General features: G+C 41.5%; 1 protein-coding gene across 20 annotated transcripts in view; it reads left to right on the top strand.

Annotated features, from left to right (window-relative positions):
• Window positions 1-22,109, top strand: part of ADGRL3 (adhesion G protein-coupled receptor L3) — a 516,853-nt gene that overhangs the window by 399,812 nt on the left and 94,932 nt on the right. For all 20 annotated transcript variants that reach the window (XR_009963392.1, XR_009963393.1, XM_062611552.1 and 17 more), the window contains 3 exons: window positions 8,053-8,358; window positions 10,469-10,572; window positions 18,809-18,994. Coding sequence is in view for 18 of the 20 variants with exons in the window: in XM_062611552.1 (XP_062467536.1) it covers window positions 8,053-8,358; window positions 10,469-10,572; window positions 18,809-18,994 (596 nt within the window). In the remaining 2 variants the exon portion in view is untranslated. The remainder of the gene's footprint in view (window positions 1-8,052; window positions 8,359-10,468; window positions 10,573-18,808; window positions 18,995-22,109) is intronic.

Raw genomic sequence — 22,109 nt, 5'->3', positions numbered from 1 at the left:
TAAAAAACTGACAGCAGCTGTTATTGAAATCAAAAGTGATTTCTCTAACAATGGGATACTGGGGAATTCCTAACAGGCTTCTCTTTAATAGAGTTTGAAGGATTCAGGTTGGAAGACAGTGTATAAGATCTGCACCACTGGTTCTGATAGATATGAACCATGCCAGGGGACAGAGATTGTTTAGGAGGTTAGAAGTTCACTCCATACATTCAGTAATAATATGCAGCTGGTGTGCCCTTAAAAAGAGATTGTAAGATTTCTTTTTTTCTTTATGAAATAACATGTGCATTAAAGAGAAAAAAATAGTAGCAGTCAGATTTTATACATCCAAATCCAGAAAGTCAAAGTAACAATGTATGACAGCATTTTTTGAGAACTAGAGCGATTTGAAGCAAGATTGCCTAAATATAGCTCTTGAACTGAACTCTCAAATGTATTAGATTACTCCATTTGTAATAAATCCTGATCTACTGTCTATTAGATCAGCTCTTCTGTAATCTTTTCCTGTTTACCATGCCTCCTATGGGCATAGTTCTTCTGCATTGCTAAAAGCATTACAGCATGATACTGAATAAAATGCTCAGTTTTTATGTCTTGTGCATGATGGTCCAGTTAAACTTCTGACTGAACATTCAGAATCAGTTGCAAAGCCTGGAAAGAGCAATGTGGCATTAGTGCCCTCATTGAATGGGCACCAGAGGGTATGAGCGTTTCACAAAGGTGGATTTGTGAGAGGTCCCGAGTAGGAAAACTGAAGATTTTAGGAACTGTCTTCTCATAGAAGATGACCATAGTGAAGACAACAACTGATGCTCCTGTGCTGTACCTCTTAATTTCCTGGTATTGCTAGATATAGTAATGTGCTGTAACCCCATGCAGTGACATTTGAAATATAGAATCATAGAATAGTTAGGGTTGGAAAGGACCTTAAGGTCATCTAGTTCCAATCCCCCTGCCATGGGCAGGGACACCTCACACTAAACCATGTCACCCGAGGCTCTGTCCAACCTGGCCTTGAACACCGCCAGGGATGAAGCATTCACAGCCTCCATGGGCAACCCATTCCAGTGCCTCACCACCGTTATAGTAAAGAACTTCCTTATATCCAATCTAAACTTCCCCTATTTAAGTTTGAACCCATTACCCCTTGTCCTGTCACTATAATCCCTAATGAAAAGTCCCTCTCCAGCATCCTTATAGGCCCCCTTCAGATACTGGAAGGCTGCTAGGAGGTCTTCATGCAGCCTTCTCTTCTCCAGGCTGAACAGCCCCAACTTTCTCAGCCTGTCTTCATACGGGAGGTGCTTCGGCCCCCTGATGATCCTTGTGGCCCTCCTCTGGACTTGTTCCAACAGTTCCATGTCCTTTTGATGTTGGGGACACCAGAACTGTACACAATACTCCAAGTGGGGTTTCACAAGAAGAGAGTAGAGGGGCAGGATCACTTCTTTCAACCTGCAAAACATGGTCTGATGTCTCTGAAGTAAGCTATTTTATGAGTGATACAGTAATTTCTTGGAGAAAAATGGGTCAGAGAAGAAAAGCATAAAAGAAAAAAGTAGCTTCTCTTATTCAAATGACATTGAAACTGGGGACCTGACACTAACATCCAAAAAATGTACGAAGTGCTTAAACACGCACACACACACACACACACACACACACAGAGAAGTCCCACAAAAGCATAAAAGTTGATATTTCAGAAAAAAGAAACCAACAAAAACAAAACAAAACAAACAAAAAAACAAAAAAAAAACAAAAAAACAAACGAACAAAAAAAACCACACAAACAGGCTGCTGCTTGGGTTCTTATTTTTTTTTCAGGCAAAACCTGGAAGTTTGCAATAATAGCAAGAATGTTTTTGACAAAATGACCTTTCCATAGCAAACTGGCACGTGTAATAAACAGTTGATCATTGTCAGAACTATAGAGTTTTAATTCAAAGGAGCTCTGCTAGACATATTTTTTGGCTGTTGGAAATTGGTCCCATGTGGTGGCTGCTTTGAATGTGTTAATTATCTTGCTGAGAGTTGTAGTGCAATGAGAAAGGAAGAGTTGGGGGCAGATTGATTGGACTTGAGCCAGTTGCAATGATTATGGACACTTCAGTTCTCATTCTTTGTTGTTTTATGTTAAATACTCAAACTGAGATTCAGAGGAAAAAACTCAGACTCTTAAGTGATTCCAGCTTGAAGTGCATTGAAATAGCTGAGTTTACATGATGTCTTGGACCACCGCTGTAGGTTTTCCCCTAGTACAGGGAATTCAACATTTCATCAAATCCACCACACCATCTGCCCAGGCCAAACAGTGTAGTCACGTGTGGGCAGAGTAGCTTTGGGCATAAAAACTGATCCGCTATTGAAAGAGGTTGGAAAAAAAAAGCCAGAAAGGGTTTTTCCATTTGGCAGCAGTCCACAAGGGAATGGACCTTTCTTCTCTCAGATGCAGCATCCTCCTCCTGTGCTATTTCAGACATGGGTAAGAGAGAGAAAAAAGAAGAGCTACATATCTATTCCATTGTTGAAAACAACATGCCATGTTGAACACTCTGGGGCCAGCGCTTACCTAACTTTTTCTTCCCACCAATGTTTTTTGTGAGTCTTTTGTCAGTTTCAATCAATAAAGCTGCAGCAGCAAAAACCACAACTCCAGCCTCTCCAGAATCACTGTGTGAACTTCTACGTTCTCACACAATTCTGATTCAGCTTCCCCAGATAATGGCGTGTGTGAGCACAGGGGAGAGCTGTTTGATGTGAAGCCTGATTGGCCTTCCCCTGCAGTAAAAATAAATCAGTTTCTCTCAAACACATGGAAGGAGCTGTACATAATTTAGGGGTTAATCTTACCTTGTTGATTCTCTGGCCCACAGTTCCTGGGTGGCACTAGCATGAGGCTTTTGGTCTTCTCCAGACAGCCATCATGAAACGTTTTTGCAGGGTGATGTCTTTTGTAGTGTAGACTCAGTATAATGTTGCAGTCCACCAGTGTTTTAACAGCTGTGTTGATGGATACCTGTTTATGCAGCTCTTAGGGACGGTACCGGGTGTGCAAGGTTCAACATACATGCTTCTTGACTTCAGTCATCCTTTTCTGTCACCTTGCTGTGAGTTTAGTGAAAAGTCACTCCCCCAAAAAAGAGGAAATGAAAATTGGAATATATTTATTTTCAAATAGTAATTCTTTTCTATGGAGTTTCAGAAAATGTTCTGAAATGCTTTTGAAAATGCTTGTAGAAAGCTAATTCCCATGAGGTATGTTTATGTGGCAGGGAAAAGAAAAACAGCTGTGATATAATCCTCCAACTGTATTAGGGTTTTGGGTTTTTTGTGCTGTTTCTTTCAAGAGGTGCCTAAACCTTCTTATTTGCTATGTAAATACAACTTGTACCTTCTTTCAGTAGAAGAAAAAGCGATAAAAGGGGATGCTTTTTCCCTGTAAGCAAAGGATGTGATTGACAGATATGAAAAGGGCAAAACTAGCAGAGCGGTAGGGAGGCATCTTCAGGTTCTGTGTTTCTCACAGCCTTACTGAAACCAGCAATGTTCGTTTGTCTTAGTACAGCAGCAATGTGTGTAAATAATTGTGAATGCAGCCTAGATGTGCTCAAGAGGGATTGCTGTATCCAAATGATTGAGATGCTGAACTCCTCAGTTGCTCAAGCATTGCACCACCTGCAGCACGGGCTCTTGGCCACTGGCACCTCAGCACATCTGCTTAAGTGTCAGGCTCAGGAGCGCAGAACTCTCTGGACAGTGAAGTCATCATGGTTTGCTTGGTCCTTTTGCATGAAACTTGGAGCGTTGCCTCTCTTTCCAGTTATGTGAGCAAACACTGGCTCATAGCCATCAGGCTAAACCATTGGATTGCAACCCCCAGGGGAGAGCCTGACAGGTGTCTTCTGTCATCTGTTACCTAGCAAAAGCCAGTGAACCTCACTCAGGAAATCTTGTCTGCAATTTGTGCTCCAGGGGCAGCCAGTTATCTTCATTCACGGGGCAGAAAACACATGACATCTCTTAAAAAGGGTTTTCAGTTATTGAATACACTGGATCATAGGCTGGATACTTAGGTGCCAGAAGAAAACTATGGGAGAAAAGGTAGCTTAGTAGTGATCACAAGTAGCCTTGCTTGAAATCAAAGCTGCTTTTGCAATAGGAAAACACTAGTCAAAGTCATCTGGGAAAGCAGTCTCCCATGTCTGGGCGCACCAGGAAGAGGTAGGCAAAGTAGAAGGTAAGATGATACGTGGGCTGGATTTTCCTGGTAGCAGATTTGAAGCGCTGGTCTTAGGTCAGTAGTGCACTTGTCATGTTAGGCCAGGAAAGGGGAAAACAAGAACATGGGTAAGGGGGTGAAGAGGACGGATTTTTCCCTATAAGTGAATCTCTCCTATGATTTTCCTTCCACCCAAATTCCTCCTCCAGAAGCCCGAGCTCTGTGTAAAGGTTGGGAAGTAAAAGGAAAAAAAAGAAAAAAATAATGATTTCATTTTCTTGCTAGTCAATGTGTTGGGAGTAGAGAGGCTTCTCTGGGAGTTGCAATTACTCCCCTGGGAATGCTGGAAATGCTTTGGGTTTTGTTTCTTTTTTCTTATAGCTGCAGCTCTAGGCTGAATGATGGCAAAACTTAACCTTCTGCTATTAGTGCCAGCTCTCTAGATAGAACAGGGAAGAAAAAAAGTGAAATACCACTTTGGGGTGTTTCTGGGGAAGAGGTGTTTCCACAGCCTGTGGAAACACCTATAGCAGTACTGTGCATCATGGAATGGAAGTCTGCAATGTCTTGGATTTGAAGCCTAGGAGTAAAAACTGAGTCTTATCCAAAAGCTGTCTTAGAAGTCTTGTTATGGCAATGCATGGTAAAAACAAGTAGTAAAAATAGAATTTATTTACTGTATATTTCAGTTGCAATAGTGTTGATGATTTTACATTTTTAGTTATACTAGCGAGATTATACATTTTTAGTTGTAACAGTGTTGATGATTTTTAAAGGTTAGCACTTGCCTATGAGCAAAGATTGTATTATGAAGTATTATCTGAAGAATCCTTCTGCTAAAGCGCTGCTGCAATGCTGTTTTACCTGAGTTAAAAATTCACAGTTTATTGGCAGCCTGAGTTAAGCTGGAGGTTTGATCTCTGTTCTGTGCTGTCAGATTTAGGTAATTTTTCACAGATTGCAGTCGTCTTTTCATGGTTTTGCTTGGATTTGAGAATCATTTATATGTAAATGATCCTGATGTCTTGTTCTTTCCCTTCTTACCAATTAACTTTGCTTTAAAGCACACAGTTCTGTGAGCAAAATCGGCAACAGTGCTGCCTGGGGCAGGTGAAACTGGGTGGTGTTAGCATGGTGATCATGTTTGCTGGAGCTCATTACCAAACTGACTTGCTGAATAATCAGACCTTTGAACTGAGTTCAGTGGTACCCCATTCATCTCACTCTGTTAGGCCACTTCATGGCAGCTCTTTTATGTCTTCTTATAATTCGTCCTATGTAAATAGCTAAGGTATTTATTATTAAAAGCAGCAAGAAAGCCCAGTTGAACAAGAGAAAACCTGGAAGAACAAGCCCTCAAAGAGATTTCAACTCTAGTGCCAAGGAGTTTATCAAAGATAGAACAACTCTCTTTTTGTGACTGAAGGAAAATGCCATTAAATCCCTTTGTCTTGCTGCTACAGTAAACTTGCCAGAGCTATTCCAAAAACAACATGCCAAGAGATATTCAATGATTGTCAATGAAAACTAGACTCAAAAATGCAGCCTCCCTGTGTGTGGATCAAAGGGAACTCCAGGGTGTTCAGGATATGTTTCTATATGCTCTCAAATGACTGTAAGAATTATTTTAAGGGGAGGTTTGCTAGTTTTGGCTTTGCAACTAAATCTGCTGTATCTGCTTGGTACCTCTGCCTGTAGTGTACAAGCATAGGTTGTTTTGCAAATGGAAAAGAACTTAGTGCATGAGTGAATGGGAGAATTTGCAGGTTGCTATCTACTGGGCTAATCATTACTATGAAGAAATAAAATACATACTCATGTACCTGCTGTTGTAAAATATCTGCAAAAACAATATCTGCAAAAGTTCTCCACAACTTCTTGTTGATCTAGCACAACTTTGAGAAAAACCTAGAAGGGATCTGTCAATGTCTGCAGGGGTTTGCATTGTACTTGTTGGAGTTGCGCTGTTGCTTACCTTTTTGAGGCTGGGGTTTTCCCAAGGAGAGTAAAGATCAGATTTTTAAACTGAATGTTTTCTTAAAAAATACTGATCCCTCAGAAAATCGTGTGTATGATGCTGCTGAATTTTAAAGTTTGAGGGAGATTGTCTCAGGCTTGGAGTAAAATTACCTAAAACCAGAGTAAGTGTGTGTTTCAACTGCTGCGTTATTGATTACTCTGGGGCAGAATTACTCACAGCACCATGGACTTAGATTACTTAAATAACAAAACCCTCTATTTTACATTAAAGGCAGGCCTCTCTGTGTTTGAAATGAATTGGTTTGAATGAACTCCAGTGACAGGAATGTCATTATACACATGCATTATAATATACTAATAACATTATAATATTTTACTAGTATTGCACAAATAGTGACTGTGGTTGTCTTCACTGGACCTAGAAGAGAGGACAATCTCCATTCTCAGGAGATTGCAGAATGAGCCTGCTTACACAGCTGGATAGTTAAGAGGCTGGTCCTTGGGGTGACAGGGTGATTTTCACATTTTAATTTCTGGCTAGGCTGGAGTTCACACTTGGCTGTATTTAATATAGAAACTCCAGTTCGTGTTACTGTGCATGGAGCAACTGTGACTCTGAAGGATTTTTGATGCTCAAAGAGGTGGGATGGTAGGGAAATGTTGTGGTATGGGAATTAAGGAGAGAATAGTATCAGACAAGGATCAGAAAAGCCTATTCATATGGCTTCCTTACCTGTCTTTCCCAGACAGGCCCAGTGTTTCCCCAGGCAGGGATTGAGGGGCCATTTGTGAATATCTGGCATTTAATTGGAGCAAAAGCATTATGTTGAGAGAAGCAGGAAGGTGCTTATCTTTGGGAGAGGCAAAAGAGATGGGAGAAGCAGGCTTCTTCACAAGCTGTACACAGCTTGGGCAATGGAGGAGCAATTGGAGGTAGCCAACCTCCGTTTCCCCACCTGAGATTTTAGATCAAGACATAAAGAAATCCCCAGGAAGCTCCAGTCTGTGCAAGCACCTTGGTCTAAATAGGAGGCAAATTAAGGTAATTGTAAGGTAGGCATCCTTCAGTGTTCACTACTTGCAGTATTTAGGGGAGCTATTGCAGGATGTTTATAGGTTATAGGATGTAGGATGTATTTGTAGGATGTACTGTAGGATGGGTTAATGCATTTCTAAAGCAGGTTCCCCACCTTTTGCTGCTTGACTTCTCATCACAGGTTTTAAATTAAATAGCCTGTTGAGCATTAAACTGGAGGATTTGGCTAGGCTGACATGCACCTTTGCAACTGCCACATGGCCTACAGCTCAAGGGACCAAGCCCTGCTGTTGGGATGAGGCAGCAAGGCATGAACCTGAGGGAAAATGAACGGCTTGCTCTGGAGAATAGTCTTATGTTCATCCTGTTGTGCACTGCTGTTTTGGGAATGGATTTGTGACGTGGTGCTTTTTTTATTACACCATGGAAAATATTTTTCTATCCAAACCAGCTGGGTCTTCAGTAACACTAAAAAATTAAAAGCATTTCTGTGATAGGTGTTCCCTAAAAGATAGAAAATAAGATTTTTACATTAAAATGCCAGGAAGAAAAATGGTGAGGGCATAAAGTTCTGCTTTATTTTCATCAGATGCTAGTGCTTTTGGAAGATCGGTTGTGCTTCAGCAGTCATTATCCCCCTGTGTGCATCTCTTGCTTTGTGTTCCAGCTTCGATCTGAAAGGTGTCTGTGAAGCAAGCCTTGCATTAGCTGTAGTTCCAACTACACCCCACAGAGGTGGAGGGGACATCCCTGGGACCTAGGCTTGAATCTCTGTTTTCCTTCTTTTTTTTTTTAATCAACTACACCTTTGTTCCAGGAGTGTCAACATCAGGGGCTCTAAGCCCAGGGAGCACCACGGCCAGCACTACAGCACGGATGGTCACCAGCAGCAGCAGCCGCCCCACCACGACCTCGGCCTCAGGCAGGAGGAACAGGAGCACCAGCACGCCATCACCCATGGCTGATGTCCCCAATGAAATGACCACTCACCTCCCGCCTGCCTCCTCCCAGCTGCCACCGGCTGGTGCAGAGAGCTGCGACCCCATGGAAGCCCGTGATATTACGTGGTCTCGAACTCGGCAGGGACAGGTGGCAAAGCAGCCATGTCCTATGGGCTCTATAGGTGAGTTGAGGGATGGGAGAACACAGCAAGCTGCCTCTGTTTGCCCATGGGATATTGTGAGTGTGGAGTAGGATCACTCACAGGCCCCTCTGGCACACATGCTTCCCTCAGTAGATCACACTGATGCCTTCTGTCAGGTCTGCATTGCTTTGGTGAATTGTGGCAAGCAGCTGGCTGGGCCCCAAATGTGCTGGGGACATTGTGCAGGATCTTTAGCATCCCAGGCTCTGGCCAAAAGAGAGTGCAAGCTAATGACCTTGTAGGGTTGAGCTTGTTTTGCTATAAAAGCTTCTGTTTCCAGAAGTTATGTGCAATGCGCCTGCTATCTCTGGTTTTGCCTTTATTTGTAGATCCTGGGCTCATTGGCTGATGTGTTGACGTCCAATGCCTTGCTTGATTGAGAGTGGAGGAGGGAAAGGAAGGAAGAAATAAACAAAACTTACATTTTGAAGCTGTTTGCTTCACTGTTTTCATTTCAAAGGTTGTGGCCAGCATTTTGGAGCATTCCTGAACCAGCATGAGTGATTTTTCAGCCTGCAGACAGTGTGATCAGCAGGGAAAGCAGGGGGGGAAACAAAGCCAAATCTTTCAAAATGGTTTATTGCTTATTGGATTTTTGTCTTTTTCTTCACTCTTCCCCCCCAGTTGTTTTCTTCCAAAAGATTGCTTTTTGAAATTTTCTGTCCAACTGAAAACATAGTCGAATAAAGAATGGGGTTTGGCATATGGCTCAGTTTGCCGTATTTTAACAAATGCAGGTTTCTAAAAGTATTTGTTTTTCAAGTGAGTCTTGGTGTCCAGCTGAAAAGCTGCTTGCCAAGAAGGAATCATAAGTTGGAGAAAATTGCATGAAAATAAGAGATGAAAGGATCTGGCTTGCAGAGGAGACTGTTAAATTTACACCTGTGTATATGAATACTGACTCCCTGCTGAATTTGGAGAGGTCACACTGATAAAAATACATGTTAAAGTATGATGGGCATGGAAAGATATCAGTCGTGAGAATAGGTAAACACCAATTTTGCTACCTTTCCAGACCCATTTGGTAAAAATAATGCCAAAAATGTTATGTGGTTTCCAGAGAGGGGAAAGGAGAGTCTGCACTGAAAGTGTGGAAAGGAATGGAGAGGAGAAGAGGAAAAGGAAGGCTGGATGCAGGGAACCCTTTTCTAGGCATGAGAGCTGGATGAAAATAGCTCAGGAAAAAAGAGGATAACCCAACTTTTTGATAGAGGATGGCAAGAAGCCTTCCCCATCTCTAATTTCAGTGATTCATGCAACTTGTTAAAAGCTGTGGTATATTAGCAGTGAGCTTCTTCCAGCTCCCTTGGAAGGCATAAGCAAACTCTCACTGATTTCAGTCGGTGCTACCATCAGATCTAGCCTTGTAATTCACTCCTCTGCTGAAAAGTTTGGCTCTGCACTTTGAATAACACACACTCTAATCTACGTATTCAGACTTTCTTGCTTTTTAAAGATCTTTAACTGCACCATTTCAGATGCATTTCTTTGTCTGGAAGGGCCCGAGGTCCTTTGCTGTCTTTTGCAGCAGGAATCTGGGGTGGCCCTTGCCAAACAAAACTCTCCTTTGAAGTCCCTCTTGACAGCAGCGGGTGGACAGTAAAGCCCAATGTTACATCTTGGCATTCATAGTGTTTAAATTTTTGTGTGTTTCCACTCAAATGGTTCAATGATGATTCAGAGCAGTAAAACCTACATAAAGCAGCATGGAAGTTGAGGTACAGGGTCTGAGCCCAGGGCACCAGCGGTGGAACAGAGCACTTAAGGTGCTGGCTCAGTGTTTGAGATGCAGCTTCGATTTGTTAGCCCCTGGCATCTTTCCTGCCTGGCCTAAGGCAAAAACCTCTGTCCGTAGTCTCCAGTAAAATGGAGATAATGTCCTTGCGCTACCTCATGGGTCTTTTAAGGCTAAGGTGATGGGAGACTAGGACACTGAATTGAGTCGTAAGGATCCTATTGAGATTCTAAGCACTACTAAGCTCCCATGCTTTGCATGAGGTGTCTATCATTGTGAAATGAAGCCTGTAACATGGGGTTTGGGTGCAAAATGCAACTGGTAACACTGAACACAATGGCTTTCCTTTTCCAGGTGTTGCAACCTTCCGGTGTCTTGCGCCAGATGGGATTTGGGAGCCCCAAGGACCTGATCTCAGCAACTGTTCTTCTCCCTGGATCAACCACATCACTCAGAAGGTAAAACCCTTCCTATGCGTTGACTACACTGAGCCTACGCACTAACCTTCCTGAGTTCCCTGGTTGTTTTCACAACAGGGAACCCAAAGTGACAAACACATAAAGCATGAGCCGTGCGAACTAATGAAGAATTGTAAGAAGAAAGCAAGACTGTAAATATGTGATGGAAATTAATTCAAAGACAGTGACGGAAAGGCAAAGGAGAGGGACTGTAGAGCAGAATTTAACTAGAGTGACCAGTGGTTCTTGTTTGTGTCAAGAAAAGGAGGAAAAGAGGGGAGGAGGTGGGTGGTCATGTGGAAAATACCAACTTATTGCAGAAGGAAGCTTTCCCTTTCATGCATCCCCAAGGATTTTCTCATGCCATGCAAGCACAGGATAAACCCTATAGTTGAGAAATCTTTACCAAAGAAAGGCAGGCTCAATATGAAATGTTTGCATTGCACTTCTGACTTTCTGGTTTTAGTTCCTGTAAAGGAACTGATGGAATAAAAAGCAGTGCTGCAGTAATGCATATCTTTTGACTCTTAAGTCTCTTGATAAATATTTTGTAACACTTCATCATTTATCAGTGTTAAAGTGCATTAACATGTGACAATAGAAGTTCAAGACAAGCAGAGCTTATTTGATATCAATATGTTGAACGTTTTTGTTATTAATGCACAGTGGTGCTTTCAGCTGATTTTATTACAAAAGAAGACCAGATGTGTGTTTATGCCACAGAGTCTGTGGGCTGAATCCTTATTATTGCAATCTGTGGGGATTTATTCGCTCCTTTAGCCAGAGTGAGTGAGTCCCAGCATTGCAGGCTAGCTGTGCTGCTGTGTGGGAGCAACACAACACTCCCAGAGAGCCAGTGCTTGCTGGTGAACAGGACGGGGTGACCCTACAGACAAGACTCTCTGGCTTTCTCCTGCCTGTTTCCCATCTTAACTGAGATACAACAACCTGTGAATCACTAGCACATACACCCCTGATCATCACTATATCGCACCATATATATTTATACCTTTCCCTCCCCAAAGACGAAGGAAGATATTCATTAACATGGGGCTGCTGTGACATGGCACAGCCATTAAAAAGCCTGTGGTCCTTCTGTCCCATGTGGGAGGGTGGGCAGCTTTCCTGCCATGCACTCAGCTAGCTGATTAATAAAAATTGCCTTTTCTGATATTAGCAGCTGTGCAGCTCTTGTTTTATGACCCACGTACTTATCCTGGAGGGGTTAATATTACTTACGCTAGCTATAATTCACGAAGTCAGCTGGGAGACCTTTTGCTGCTCGGTGAAGATGTCTAGGCAGTTAGCCATTAGCAGAGGGAAATAATAGCTTGCACTGATGAAATCTCCATCAAGGTTAGGCTTATTTTATTTGAAACCCCAGCTATCATTTGTGTAAGAAATGACCCCCATTTAATTTGCTATGCGCTTTCAAAGCAGGCTACAATTGGAGAGCCAGGTTTACAGAAATGCCCAGCAGGTTAAAATTGGGACTGGAGATAGTCAGTTTGTTTTAATTGTTATTATTTTTGTGGAGGAATTTAGTTATGTTCAGCTTTGGAAAGCTTCCACCAGTTGGTGGGAAGACTATAGGGATCTGTCAAATGACTCTGGATCCAATATTTGATGCCTAAGTAGTAATCCACTAAGATCTTGGAATACATGTCCCAGCCTCTATTGAGAGCTGCTAGAAAAACATGAAGACTTTCCAGGAATGACTTTTGAGAGGAAAGTTCTGCCAGGTTTGCCTATGGGCATGTGCTGGGGTTTGCATTCAGTAAGATACTTAGAGCAAACACATTCTAAATTACTAATGAAATAATCAATAGCCATTCGGTTTCCCTGCCCAAGAGGCTTGGAAATCGTCACTGTGCTTAGAGTTGAAGACTGATCCACACATAAATCAGGCACTGGTTTCTCACATCCTTGCTGTTGATGGGACGCTTCCCTGCCCCGAGCTTGTAGACTTTTTCCAGCACCTATCTAAAGCTGAAAAACAAGCCTTCCTCCTCTCAGCAAAGCCAGCTCCACTTCTTGCTAGAAGAAGCAGAAAGCCAGCCATACTTCAGGGGTGATCACACCCTGCAGCTCAGCTCTCCTGTATCCTCAGTGTCTGGGTCCTCCTTGGCCATCTATCCCACAGCATCCACGGCTGCAGCACAGCTTACAAAATGGCTGGAAATGCTACTTCGTCAGCCAGGGTTCCTACCTGCTCAGCGTGTCTTTATTCCTAATCTGCTTTGTCTCCCAAAAATACCCTCTTCTATCACCTGCTGGGACCAAGCTACTCAGGAAGAAGGGTGATGAGTCCCCTGGAGAGATTTCAGCCAAGCCAGAGAGGATGGAAGGAAAATGCTGTGCTTGCTTTCATGTCTCTCTAAGTGAAGTAAGGATTATTACTTGCTGCTTTTCTGTCTCCTGCTGTGTTCAAACCGTACATTGGGTGTTTGCCTGCTTGCATCATGGTATTAGGTTTTACAACCCTCTATTAGCTTCCATTAGAGTTATTGTGCTTGATGGAAGATCAGAACAAATGTCTGCTTCAGCAATTCATTGGCCTCCTGACATTTACTTTAACTTTATTGTTGGTGCCTATCGTGCCCTTGTAACATAGCAGGAGAATAAACTTACCAGTGCGATTGAATTAATGCACTGCTGCCTGGGTTATTTCTAGAGTCAAGCAGTAAAAGGAAGCAAAAAGGTCAGTTTTGGATACATTGCTTTGTCCTGATCATGAGGTCATACATTCGGTCTCAGCTTCTTTGTTTTACCTCTTCCTTTCATCACTACGGTCATTGGCGCAGGGTATGACTTGCATGAAAATATCTTTTCCTTGCTGCAGCTTTCAGTTGTGGGTGCTTCCTAGGAGGAGAGGCACCACTGTGCTATGCTTCAAGCCTCTAAACGAGAGAAGGCAGAACAGAAAGTGTTTTGTCCTTCATGAATGCATGAAAAGCCTCAAACATCCATAAAGCACATGCCAACCATATTCATGTTGCCCTCCTGAACAGCATAGATGATATAGTCACAAAGAACAGATAAACCTTAGGGGTCAAAGTACAAAGTACCTTCATCAGGTCTTGTAGATTTGCTAGGTTGTGTCTGACAGAGGGAGTGGGGTTTTGTGGAGAGCATCACCACATGATCATGTCGAGGCCTGAGGGTGAAGTTGCAGTCCTGATGACACCATAGTGAAATCCTTCATCCAGGCTGATTTTGACAGTATGTTTCCACAGTGCCATCATGTACTGGATGGAGCAGATGCTATAGTTGATGGGTTATTAGAGGGAAATTAAATGCAGTTTAAGTTGTTTGAATACCATAGTTTCAAACCCACTTTTTCAGTGTTCTCTAGCTCAGCTGTACTGTAGGAAGAGCAGCAGCCAAACCCTGTTGGATAACTAGCGTTTATAACTAGTTAGTTATAGCCTTAGGTATCATCCGATAAGAGAAAAAAAACAAAGTTAAATGGAACAGGATGTTCATCGTCCAAAAAAGAGGATGGTAGATATGTTCTGACTCTTTTCTATGAATGTACACATGTACAATGAAACCTTTGCCAGGGAAAGAAAATGGCCATGAAGGCTTTACAGTGTCAGAAGTTAGCCCACAGCCCCTCTTTCAGCCTTGCTCCCAGCTGCTGGCAGCTGCTGGTGCCTGATAAAACCTGTCAGTTGTTTGTACCTCCAGAAAATAGCGTCGACACCATGGCCTTTCCAGCTGACTGGTCCACTTTGTATATCACTGTTTTTAAAAATCCTGGTTCAATCTTTCATGACATCTTTTTGGTTTTTTTTCATATCAGTCAGCCTCAGGCTGCAGGAAAATATTTTTGCCTTTATGACCACATTTGCTCCCTTCCCAGTATCTTTCTTGTTTCTTCTGAATTTTCTTCACTAAATACTTTTTTTTCCTTCATTTTTTCTCATTTTTATTCTACCGTCTTCTTCCACAGTCATTTGCTTCTGAGAAAGGTAGGGCTGAAACAGGGAGCAATGCAATATGGGGGAGGTCATTGTTAGTATTCCCAGAAAAGGTTCCCTGCATCTGTTCTTTGGCATATATGAAACAGGCAGAAATGTATGCCCTCTTCAACAACTATTATTTCACAGTCTTTTCATTCATAAGAAGACACAAGATAGTGGTACAAACTGTGAAAATATTAGCAAAGTGCTGCACAGCGTGGTTTCAGGTATGCCAATGCTCATTTGTAAGTCTGGCCTGAATTCTGTTCAAATGGAAGAGATGAGCAAATTTTTTGACAGAGCTAGAAAACTATATTTTGTGTGTTGGCATTTTTGGCAAGGAACATTTTTTTCTTTCCTTCAAATTAGCATTCCAAGACTAGATTTAATCAATTTGTAAAAGGGGGAGGAGAAATCATCCAAAATAACCAGAAATCCAATTTATTTTGAACAGATTGTTTTATTTTATCCCAGAATACTTTTTCTTGTTTGTTTTTAAATCTTTTTTTTCATAATCAAGATAGAAAATAATAAAAAAAAACAACAAAAAAACTCAAATCAGAAAGAGATGTATTTTAGCTCCCTTTGTTTCTGAGCCTCTGAGTAGAAAGCTCAGTTAATTGCACATTTTTTCCCTACTTCTTGCTGACCTCTCAGTGACAGTGTGACCCTTGAAGAACCTCCAAGGATTGTGCCTGTGTTCCTGTCTGACTATGTCACTGTTTGAGTTAAAGAGTATTACGTTTTGGAAGAAAAACCTTATGGCGGGCTTGTCTTCCATGCAGCAATGGTGATGAGGAAGATGTGGAGAGGTGTTTTATTAGAAGGGAAGTAAGTTAGTAATACATCCTCTTGGGCACCAGTGAGTTTTGCTGAGCATTATGTAGAATTAATCAAAGAAGGTGCTCAGTCCTAGTGTTATGACAGACCAGACATACATCTTAGGCCTGGACTATTCAGCCAACATTTGGGACTTGTAACAGAAGTTGGATTTGATAGGTCTGCATGGGAGATATTTCAATATTGGTGGAAAATGCTCAAAAGAATTGGGGAAATTAGCATTAACATGTCATATGACCATCATTTTGGATACCCCTCTCATTATCCACACAGGCAGAATGGAAAGAGTGTCTCAACGCTGTTGAGACTTGTAACTGCTTTTTCTGATGATAATGAATAAGTGTGGAAATGAATGTCAGTGCTAGGAAGTAGCTTCATCATCTGTCAACCAGACACATTGTCTCACATCTCTGTTTTCAGGAAACCTGGGTGCATGAAATGAGCTTGGGTAAACACTTCTGTGTCCCTGGGGTTCAGGGATTTTGAGCTTTAATGTGCCTTTTCTCAGGCATTTCTTCCATTGTTGCCTATATTTGGGGTGTTTATTCGGTCACACTATAATTCCTCTGATATGCAGGTCTTAGGATCAGTTCAGGGTAAAAGGAAAAGAGTTTATTAGTGACGAATCTACACCACTTTTGCTGACAGGTAGGAAGAATGGCAGCCTGCAGTTCAATGCCACCAAGAACTTATTGCAGGGAACTCTTGGTTTTGTCTTTGTAGCAGCTGACAAATTTGCTCTGAGTATGCTAGTTTGCCTAGGTGCATGGTCCAAGAGAATATGTATGCATCAAATATTGGGTAGAAGGTGTTTTTTTTCTAATGTATCTGTAATAAACCATTGCATTCCTGCACTTTTCTATAAGGCTTACAGAAACACCATGTTACATACATGCTAAGCTCCAGTGATGAACTGCAGGAAAATGTTGAAATTGATTTCTTTACATAAAGGGATTTGATGCAGTCATTCTTTAATGTTCTGAGTGCCAATAGAAGAGGTCAAAATTCAGCTTCTATGCTGATATGTGGCTTTGTTCAGCTGCTTATGAGAGCAGGCAGCTGTAAGAATAAGATCTGGTTTCTATGGCATTAGCCTTGTGTGTAACAAGGAAGAAATAATTCAATTTTTGAATATGTTATCATTGCTCTAATGGGAAGAACAACACATTATCTCTTTTATTTATCTCCTCTATATCATCATATGCTTTAATTCTCTGAAGATGAGCATATGAACATCTTCACTTATATTTCATTAAATCAGATTGGCTGTCGCTGTCAAATTGATGAAAGTAAGTTATTCATTTATAACTCAGCTAATTGATTTACAGAGAGGTAGAAACTCAGCTTGCAATCTTTCCCTAGAATCTTGCTTTATAATAAGCACCAGAAATTGAGGGAACATGAGAAACATCTGATCTCTAACTGTTGGAAAATAAGACAATTGGAAATTTCATATGAAGAACCCAGCAGAGCTGGCCACTGAGCCTGAAAAAGAAGTGGGAGCTCCATTTAAATGTCATCCTGTGCAATTTCTCCTTATCCTTGACATATTCCCTATGGATACTCATTCCAGATCACAAAGTGGTATATAACAGAAAAAGCCCAGCAACCTGCAATAGTGTTTTCGTAGTGGGCTGCTTGTAGAAAGGAGATGGAACAAGCTGCCTTGTTCTCAGTCTCCATGGCACAGAAGAAGAGAAGGCCACCAGAAAAGGAGAGCAAAACAGAGCAAGAAAGGGGGTAAAGTCACAAGGGGAGAGTTTCCCAAATAATTGTGCAGTGAATTTCTCTGCAGGTGATTTGTGAGTTTTATGACTCAACTAAACAATAAAAGCGGTTTAATAGATTCAGCCAAACAGCCTACTTGGTTTTCCCTTACAGCAGACCTTTGAAGTCTTAAGCCTTTTGCTCCTGAGTTTACATGCTTTTATGTGCTGAGAATCACTAGCCTTGTTATAGATGTAGTGACTAGTGGGTTAAGGAGCATGCAAATACGAAGAAATGCAAAGTGGTAAGTTAGCACCTGATTATTAAATCCATATGGTAGGAATTGTGAACATTTTTATCTTGCTCATCTGGGTTATCATCTGTTTTTGTTCCTTTTACAAATAGCTTTTTTTTTTGCACAGCCGTTGTAGCAAAAGTCATCTTCTCACTATGAAATAATCTTCTGGAATCAGAAACTTCTCTTTCTTAACAGAAGAGACTATTTACATGTTTGGTTGTGTTTTTTTTTTTTTCAAGTGGCGTTAGGTAGGATAAGGGGACAAGCTAACTGAAGCCCTCCTTAGCATGGGCTTCTCATGAAATGCAGTGTCATCTTTACTTACATCTGTTGTGGTGCAAAGAAGCAGCAGCCCCTCAATTCCAGCAATGCCCTGTAAGAAAATCAGTTGTTGTGTTGAAGCCCATATGGTGACCATAGCTGGAAAAGCCACTTGTGTTTAAACCATACTCAAAAAAGATGTCCCTGCAGGGAGGTTGGAATTAGATGATCTTTCAAGTTATTGTCCTGGTTCCAGCTAGGATAGAGTTACTTTTCTTCCTAGTAGCTGGTGCAGTGCTGTGTTTCTGCTTGAGTCCGGAAGCAATGCTGATAACACACCGATGTTTTAGTTGTTGCTCAGTAGCACTTACCCTGATCAAGGTCTTTCAGTCTCTCATGCTCTACCATGAGGCGGAGCACAAGAAGCCAGGAGGTAGCAGAGACAAGACACCTGACCCAAACTAGCCGAAGCGGTTTTCCATACCACAGCATGTCGCGCTCAGTATATAAACGAGGGGGAGTCACCCGGAAAGGACTAATCGCTGCTTAGGTTGGGCTGGGTATAGACCAGCAGGTGATGAGCAATTGTATTGTTCATCACTTGTGCTTATTGGGTTTTGGGTTTTTTCCTTTTCCCTTTTTAGTTTTATATTATCTCCACTTCTTATTTCCCTTGTCATTATTATTATTAGTAGTAGTATTATATTGTGTTTCAGATTTAGCGTAAGGTGTCCCTGCCCACAGCAGGGGGGTTGGAACTAGATGATCTTAAGGTCCTTTCCAACCCTAACGATTCTATGATTCTATGATTCACTTATTAAATTGTTTTTATTTTAATCTGTGGGTTTTACCTTCTTTTGATTCTCCTTACCCCCTCCTGTGGAAGGGGTAAGGGGGTGAGTGAGCCACTGCATGGTACTTAGTTACCAGTTGAGTTTAAAGCATGACAGTCCCTTCCAACCCAAACAGTTCTATGATTCTACAATTACATGATCAAACCATGGAGAACCTTGCTGTAGTTTTCTTCTTGGAAACTTCTTTTCTTTCTCTCTTCTCTTCTTCTTCTGGGGCTTTGATTTGTGTAACATTCTGGAGCTGGAAGGGACTGGAATAACATCATACTAACAGCCAGGGACAACCTTTTCTTCTGCTTTCTTGACTGCAGATGAAGTCGGGGGAGATGGCTGCCAACATTGCCCGAGAGCTTGCAGAGCACACAAAAAACCACTTGTATGCTGGTGACATCGCATACTCTGTGTCTGCCATGGTCCAGCTGGTGAACTTGCTTGACGTGCAGCTCCGAAACCTGACTCCGGGTGGGAAGGACAGTGCTGCACGCAGCTTAAATAAGGTAAAGACAAATGGTCTTGGGAAGGGCCAGGAGGCTGAAGAAGGGTTTGGAGCTCCCTGGAGAGCTATTATAAATGTCTTGCTGAATGACTGCCATTTTAGGGCAGTGATTCTTTCTTAGTAGACAAGAGTACCTGGCAGGTTTTTGTTTACAGTGTATTTTATTTTGCTGAGAAACAAAAAGGTTGTAAATGCCAAGTGTACTACTGTTCCTGGGAAATATGTACCCTTAAATGTGTACATGTATGAACTCCAGGTACTTCATTGTGGTCTCAGCTTTCATAGCTCAGTATGAAAATGACTCAGGTGATGCCACAGCAGTTATTTTGGACATGTGCCAGTGTGAATAAGATCAGAATTTTGTCCAGCATTTCCAGTACTGAATCTGTCTGTGAAATGCCATATAATAAGATCCACAAAATCTGAATATTTAAAGCCTTAAGAGATAGAGTCTAAATTTTTTTTTCATCCCATAACATTATAAGATGCTGATGTGAAGGTCAAATGAACACTTTTATGCATTAATATAAAGAAATAAAAGCAGAAAGAAGCATTTATTTACATTGGAGAACCATTTACCAAAGGCACATAAGATACCATCATGATTACACCTAAGGTCTTCTGGATGGTTTAATATTAGAGGGCCTTTTAGTGATGACCTGTGACTTAACCCAGAAGCACCTTACTGCATGATGATGGTGTGGTTTCTGTGCCCTGTTTGAGAAGAACTATTATTAGTCCTTTTGACATTTCCAGAGTTAAATGGAATGGTTCCACACTAAAGGTATTAGAAGTTTCCCATACTGGGAGGAAATACAGGCTGTGGAGTCTGTAAGAATGCATTTAAAGTTCAGGGTTTCCTTGGTTCAAGGCCCTGTTCATCACAGAATCTCATGTAAATGCATGGGATAGGACTTATATATGATTGAGATAGTGAAAAGTAAAGGCCTAGTCATCAGAACAAAGAGCAACTGAACCCTGTGGCTATGAGCACATGGTTATATTGGCCACCCAGTTAAAATAAGACACAAAATACTGTTTTCAGCTTCATAGTTGACTCCGACAGCCCTGGCATTCATGTAAGATCAGAACTTGCTCCCAAGGTTATACAGGAAATAAATTATCCCAGCTAAACCTGAAATTTCTTGTGTATCTTCTTAAGAAAAATACTTTTTAGTCATAAAGTGTTTTTTTTTCTCGTAAGTTATTATTGTAGACCTATGCTGTTTTAAATGCAAAGGGCTTCTGGATTGTTTAAGATAACAGCCGCTTGGGAACTGAAGTCCTGCATCTCATGCGCTTTGCATGTGCTGTGAACTGGGTTATCCTGATGCTTTTAATTAGTGCTGCTTCCAGCTATTTTATAACAATGTAGGTAATAATTGTATTAACTGTTACATCAGCATAACATTATTTGTTATAATCATCCCATGGTTCTTTGTTTGAAATGATGGTGATGTCTGACAATATCAGGTAAAACCAGCAATTAATGTCACCTACTAATGGGTTTCACTGTTCTAGTCTGCTTGCTCTTCTGAATATGCCTCAGCCACACCCAACATTTTGTCACTTCAGCTTTGCAAGCACATGTTTTTCATCTTTTTATATCCCACCTTCCAGTATTTGTTTTGATTATATGAAATGGGGTTGTATCACAGGGGCAGGTATAAGTTACTGAGGGGAGGGGAAGTCTGGACAAAGGAGAGCATTCATCAGCTCGGCTGTCACTTCTGGAATCCCCCTTGCAGGTTTCCCCCCCCCCCCCCATCAGCTTTGCACAAGCAGCTCATACAAATCAATTGCACTCCGCATTAAAATTCTGGACCGTGTGGAGTCCTGCAAAACAGCGGTGCGAGTCAGTGATCCAAATGACAGGCTCAGTAATTTACTTGCTCTCATTCCCCACTTAATTCTTTAGAAGAGCAACTGCGCTGTGTTCATTTAAGAATGCATGAATTCAACTTGGAAGTAGTATTGGGCAAACAAAAGGCAGCAGAGTTACTCCTCCATTTTCCTCTTCACTGATCAAGAGTATTTTCAAAATAAAAGCGAAAAAGTCATTTGCAAAGAGTGTTGTTGAGTCAGAAAGAAGAAATAAAGTAAGCACTAACCATTAAATATTCTTTTAATCATTAAAGGAAATGTGCTGGGGATCTGAAAGTAATCACCTGTGCTGGTTTGTACTGCTTTTTTTTTTTTGCTTTTTTTTTTTTTTAAGCTGATGTACAATGAATTGAAATAAACTGGCATAATCAGAATTTTTGAAAGCCATCATCTTGCAGGAGCCACTTTTCTGTCACTAAAAGCTTTATGCTTTCCACTGTATCAGGCTTAATTAAGGTAATAATTGTTCTGTTGCAGGATGGCAAGACCCCCAAGTGAATACCTCTATAATTTTCAGCAAGGTTTTCTTTGATCTCCATTTGTTTCTGTAAAGTCTTAGTACTGGCCAGGTTTACCCAAAGAAAGGTTTCTACTGTTACAAATTGATGGATTAGAAATTGAAATTAGGCATTGTGTGATACCTGGGTATATTTTGTTTATTTCAGAGCCTCAAAACTCTTAGGGACAAATTTGTTTCTCAGCTGTACTAAAGAGATTGCACTGCTGTGAGTTGAGAACAGAAGTTACCCTGAATCTCTGTTGATGTGCAATTTCTAACCCAGGCATGTCAGCAGAAACAAACATAGCCAGGCCAGTGGCTCTAAGCAGCCTGATTATGCAAGGTTTAGTTGTACCAGTGCAGAGCTCACCAATTCTAGCTCATTGCTGCAGACTGCCTGCAAAGTCCTGGAGAGATAAATAAATGATTGTTGGATTCCGTGACACACTGAAGTGCATTTGCCAGGCAGGAGGCGTGCAAGTGCACATCAAAGTACAGTCCTAAACGTGCTCCTATGAAAAAGGTGGTATTCTTTGTGGAAAAGCTGTTCAACATATAAACCATTTAGGCCCAGGAATTGCAAAAGAAAGCACAACTGGCATGAGAGGATTAGAAAATTCATTCCTGGAGAAGCAGTTTAATCCAAAGGGGGGAGAATATCCTCAATAGGAAATACTAGATCAGATTCCCATTTCATTGTTCCATCCTCTTCAGTGACCTTTTATGCTATCAG

The sequence above is a fragment of the Pezoporus occidentalis genome, unplaced genomic scaffold, assembly GCF_034315485.1.
Source record: "Pezoporus occidentalis ecotype Australia unplaced genomic scaffold, CSIRO_AGI_Poc_V1 ctg154, whole genome shotgun sequence".
NCBI lineage: Eukaryota > Metazoa > Chordata > Aves > Psittaciformes > Psittacidae > Pezoporus > Pezoporus occidentalis.
This window is presented reverse-complemented; position numbering and strand designations above follow the sequence as displayed.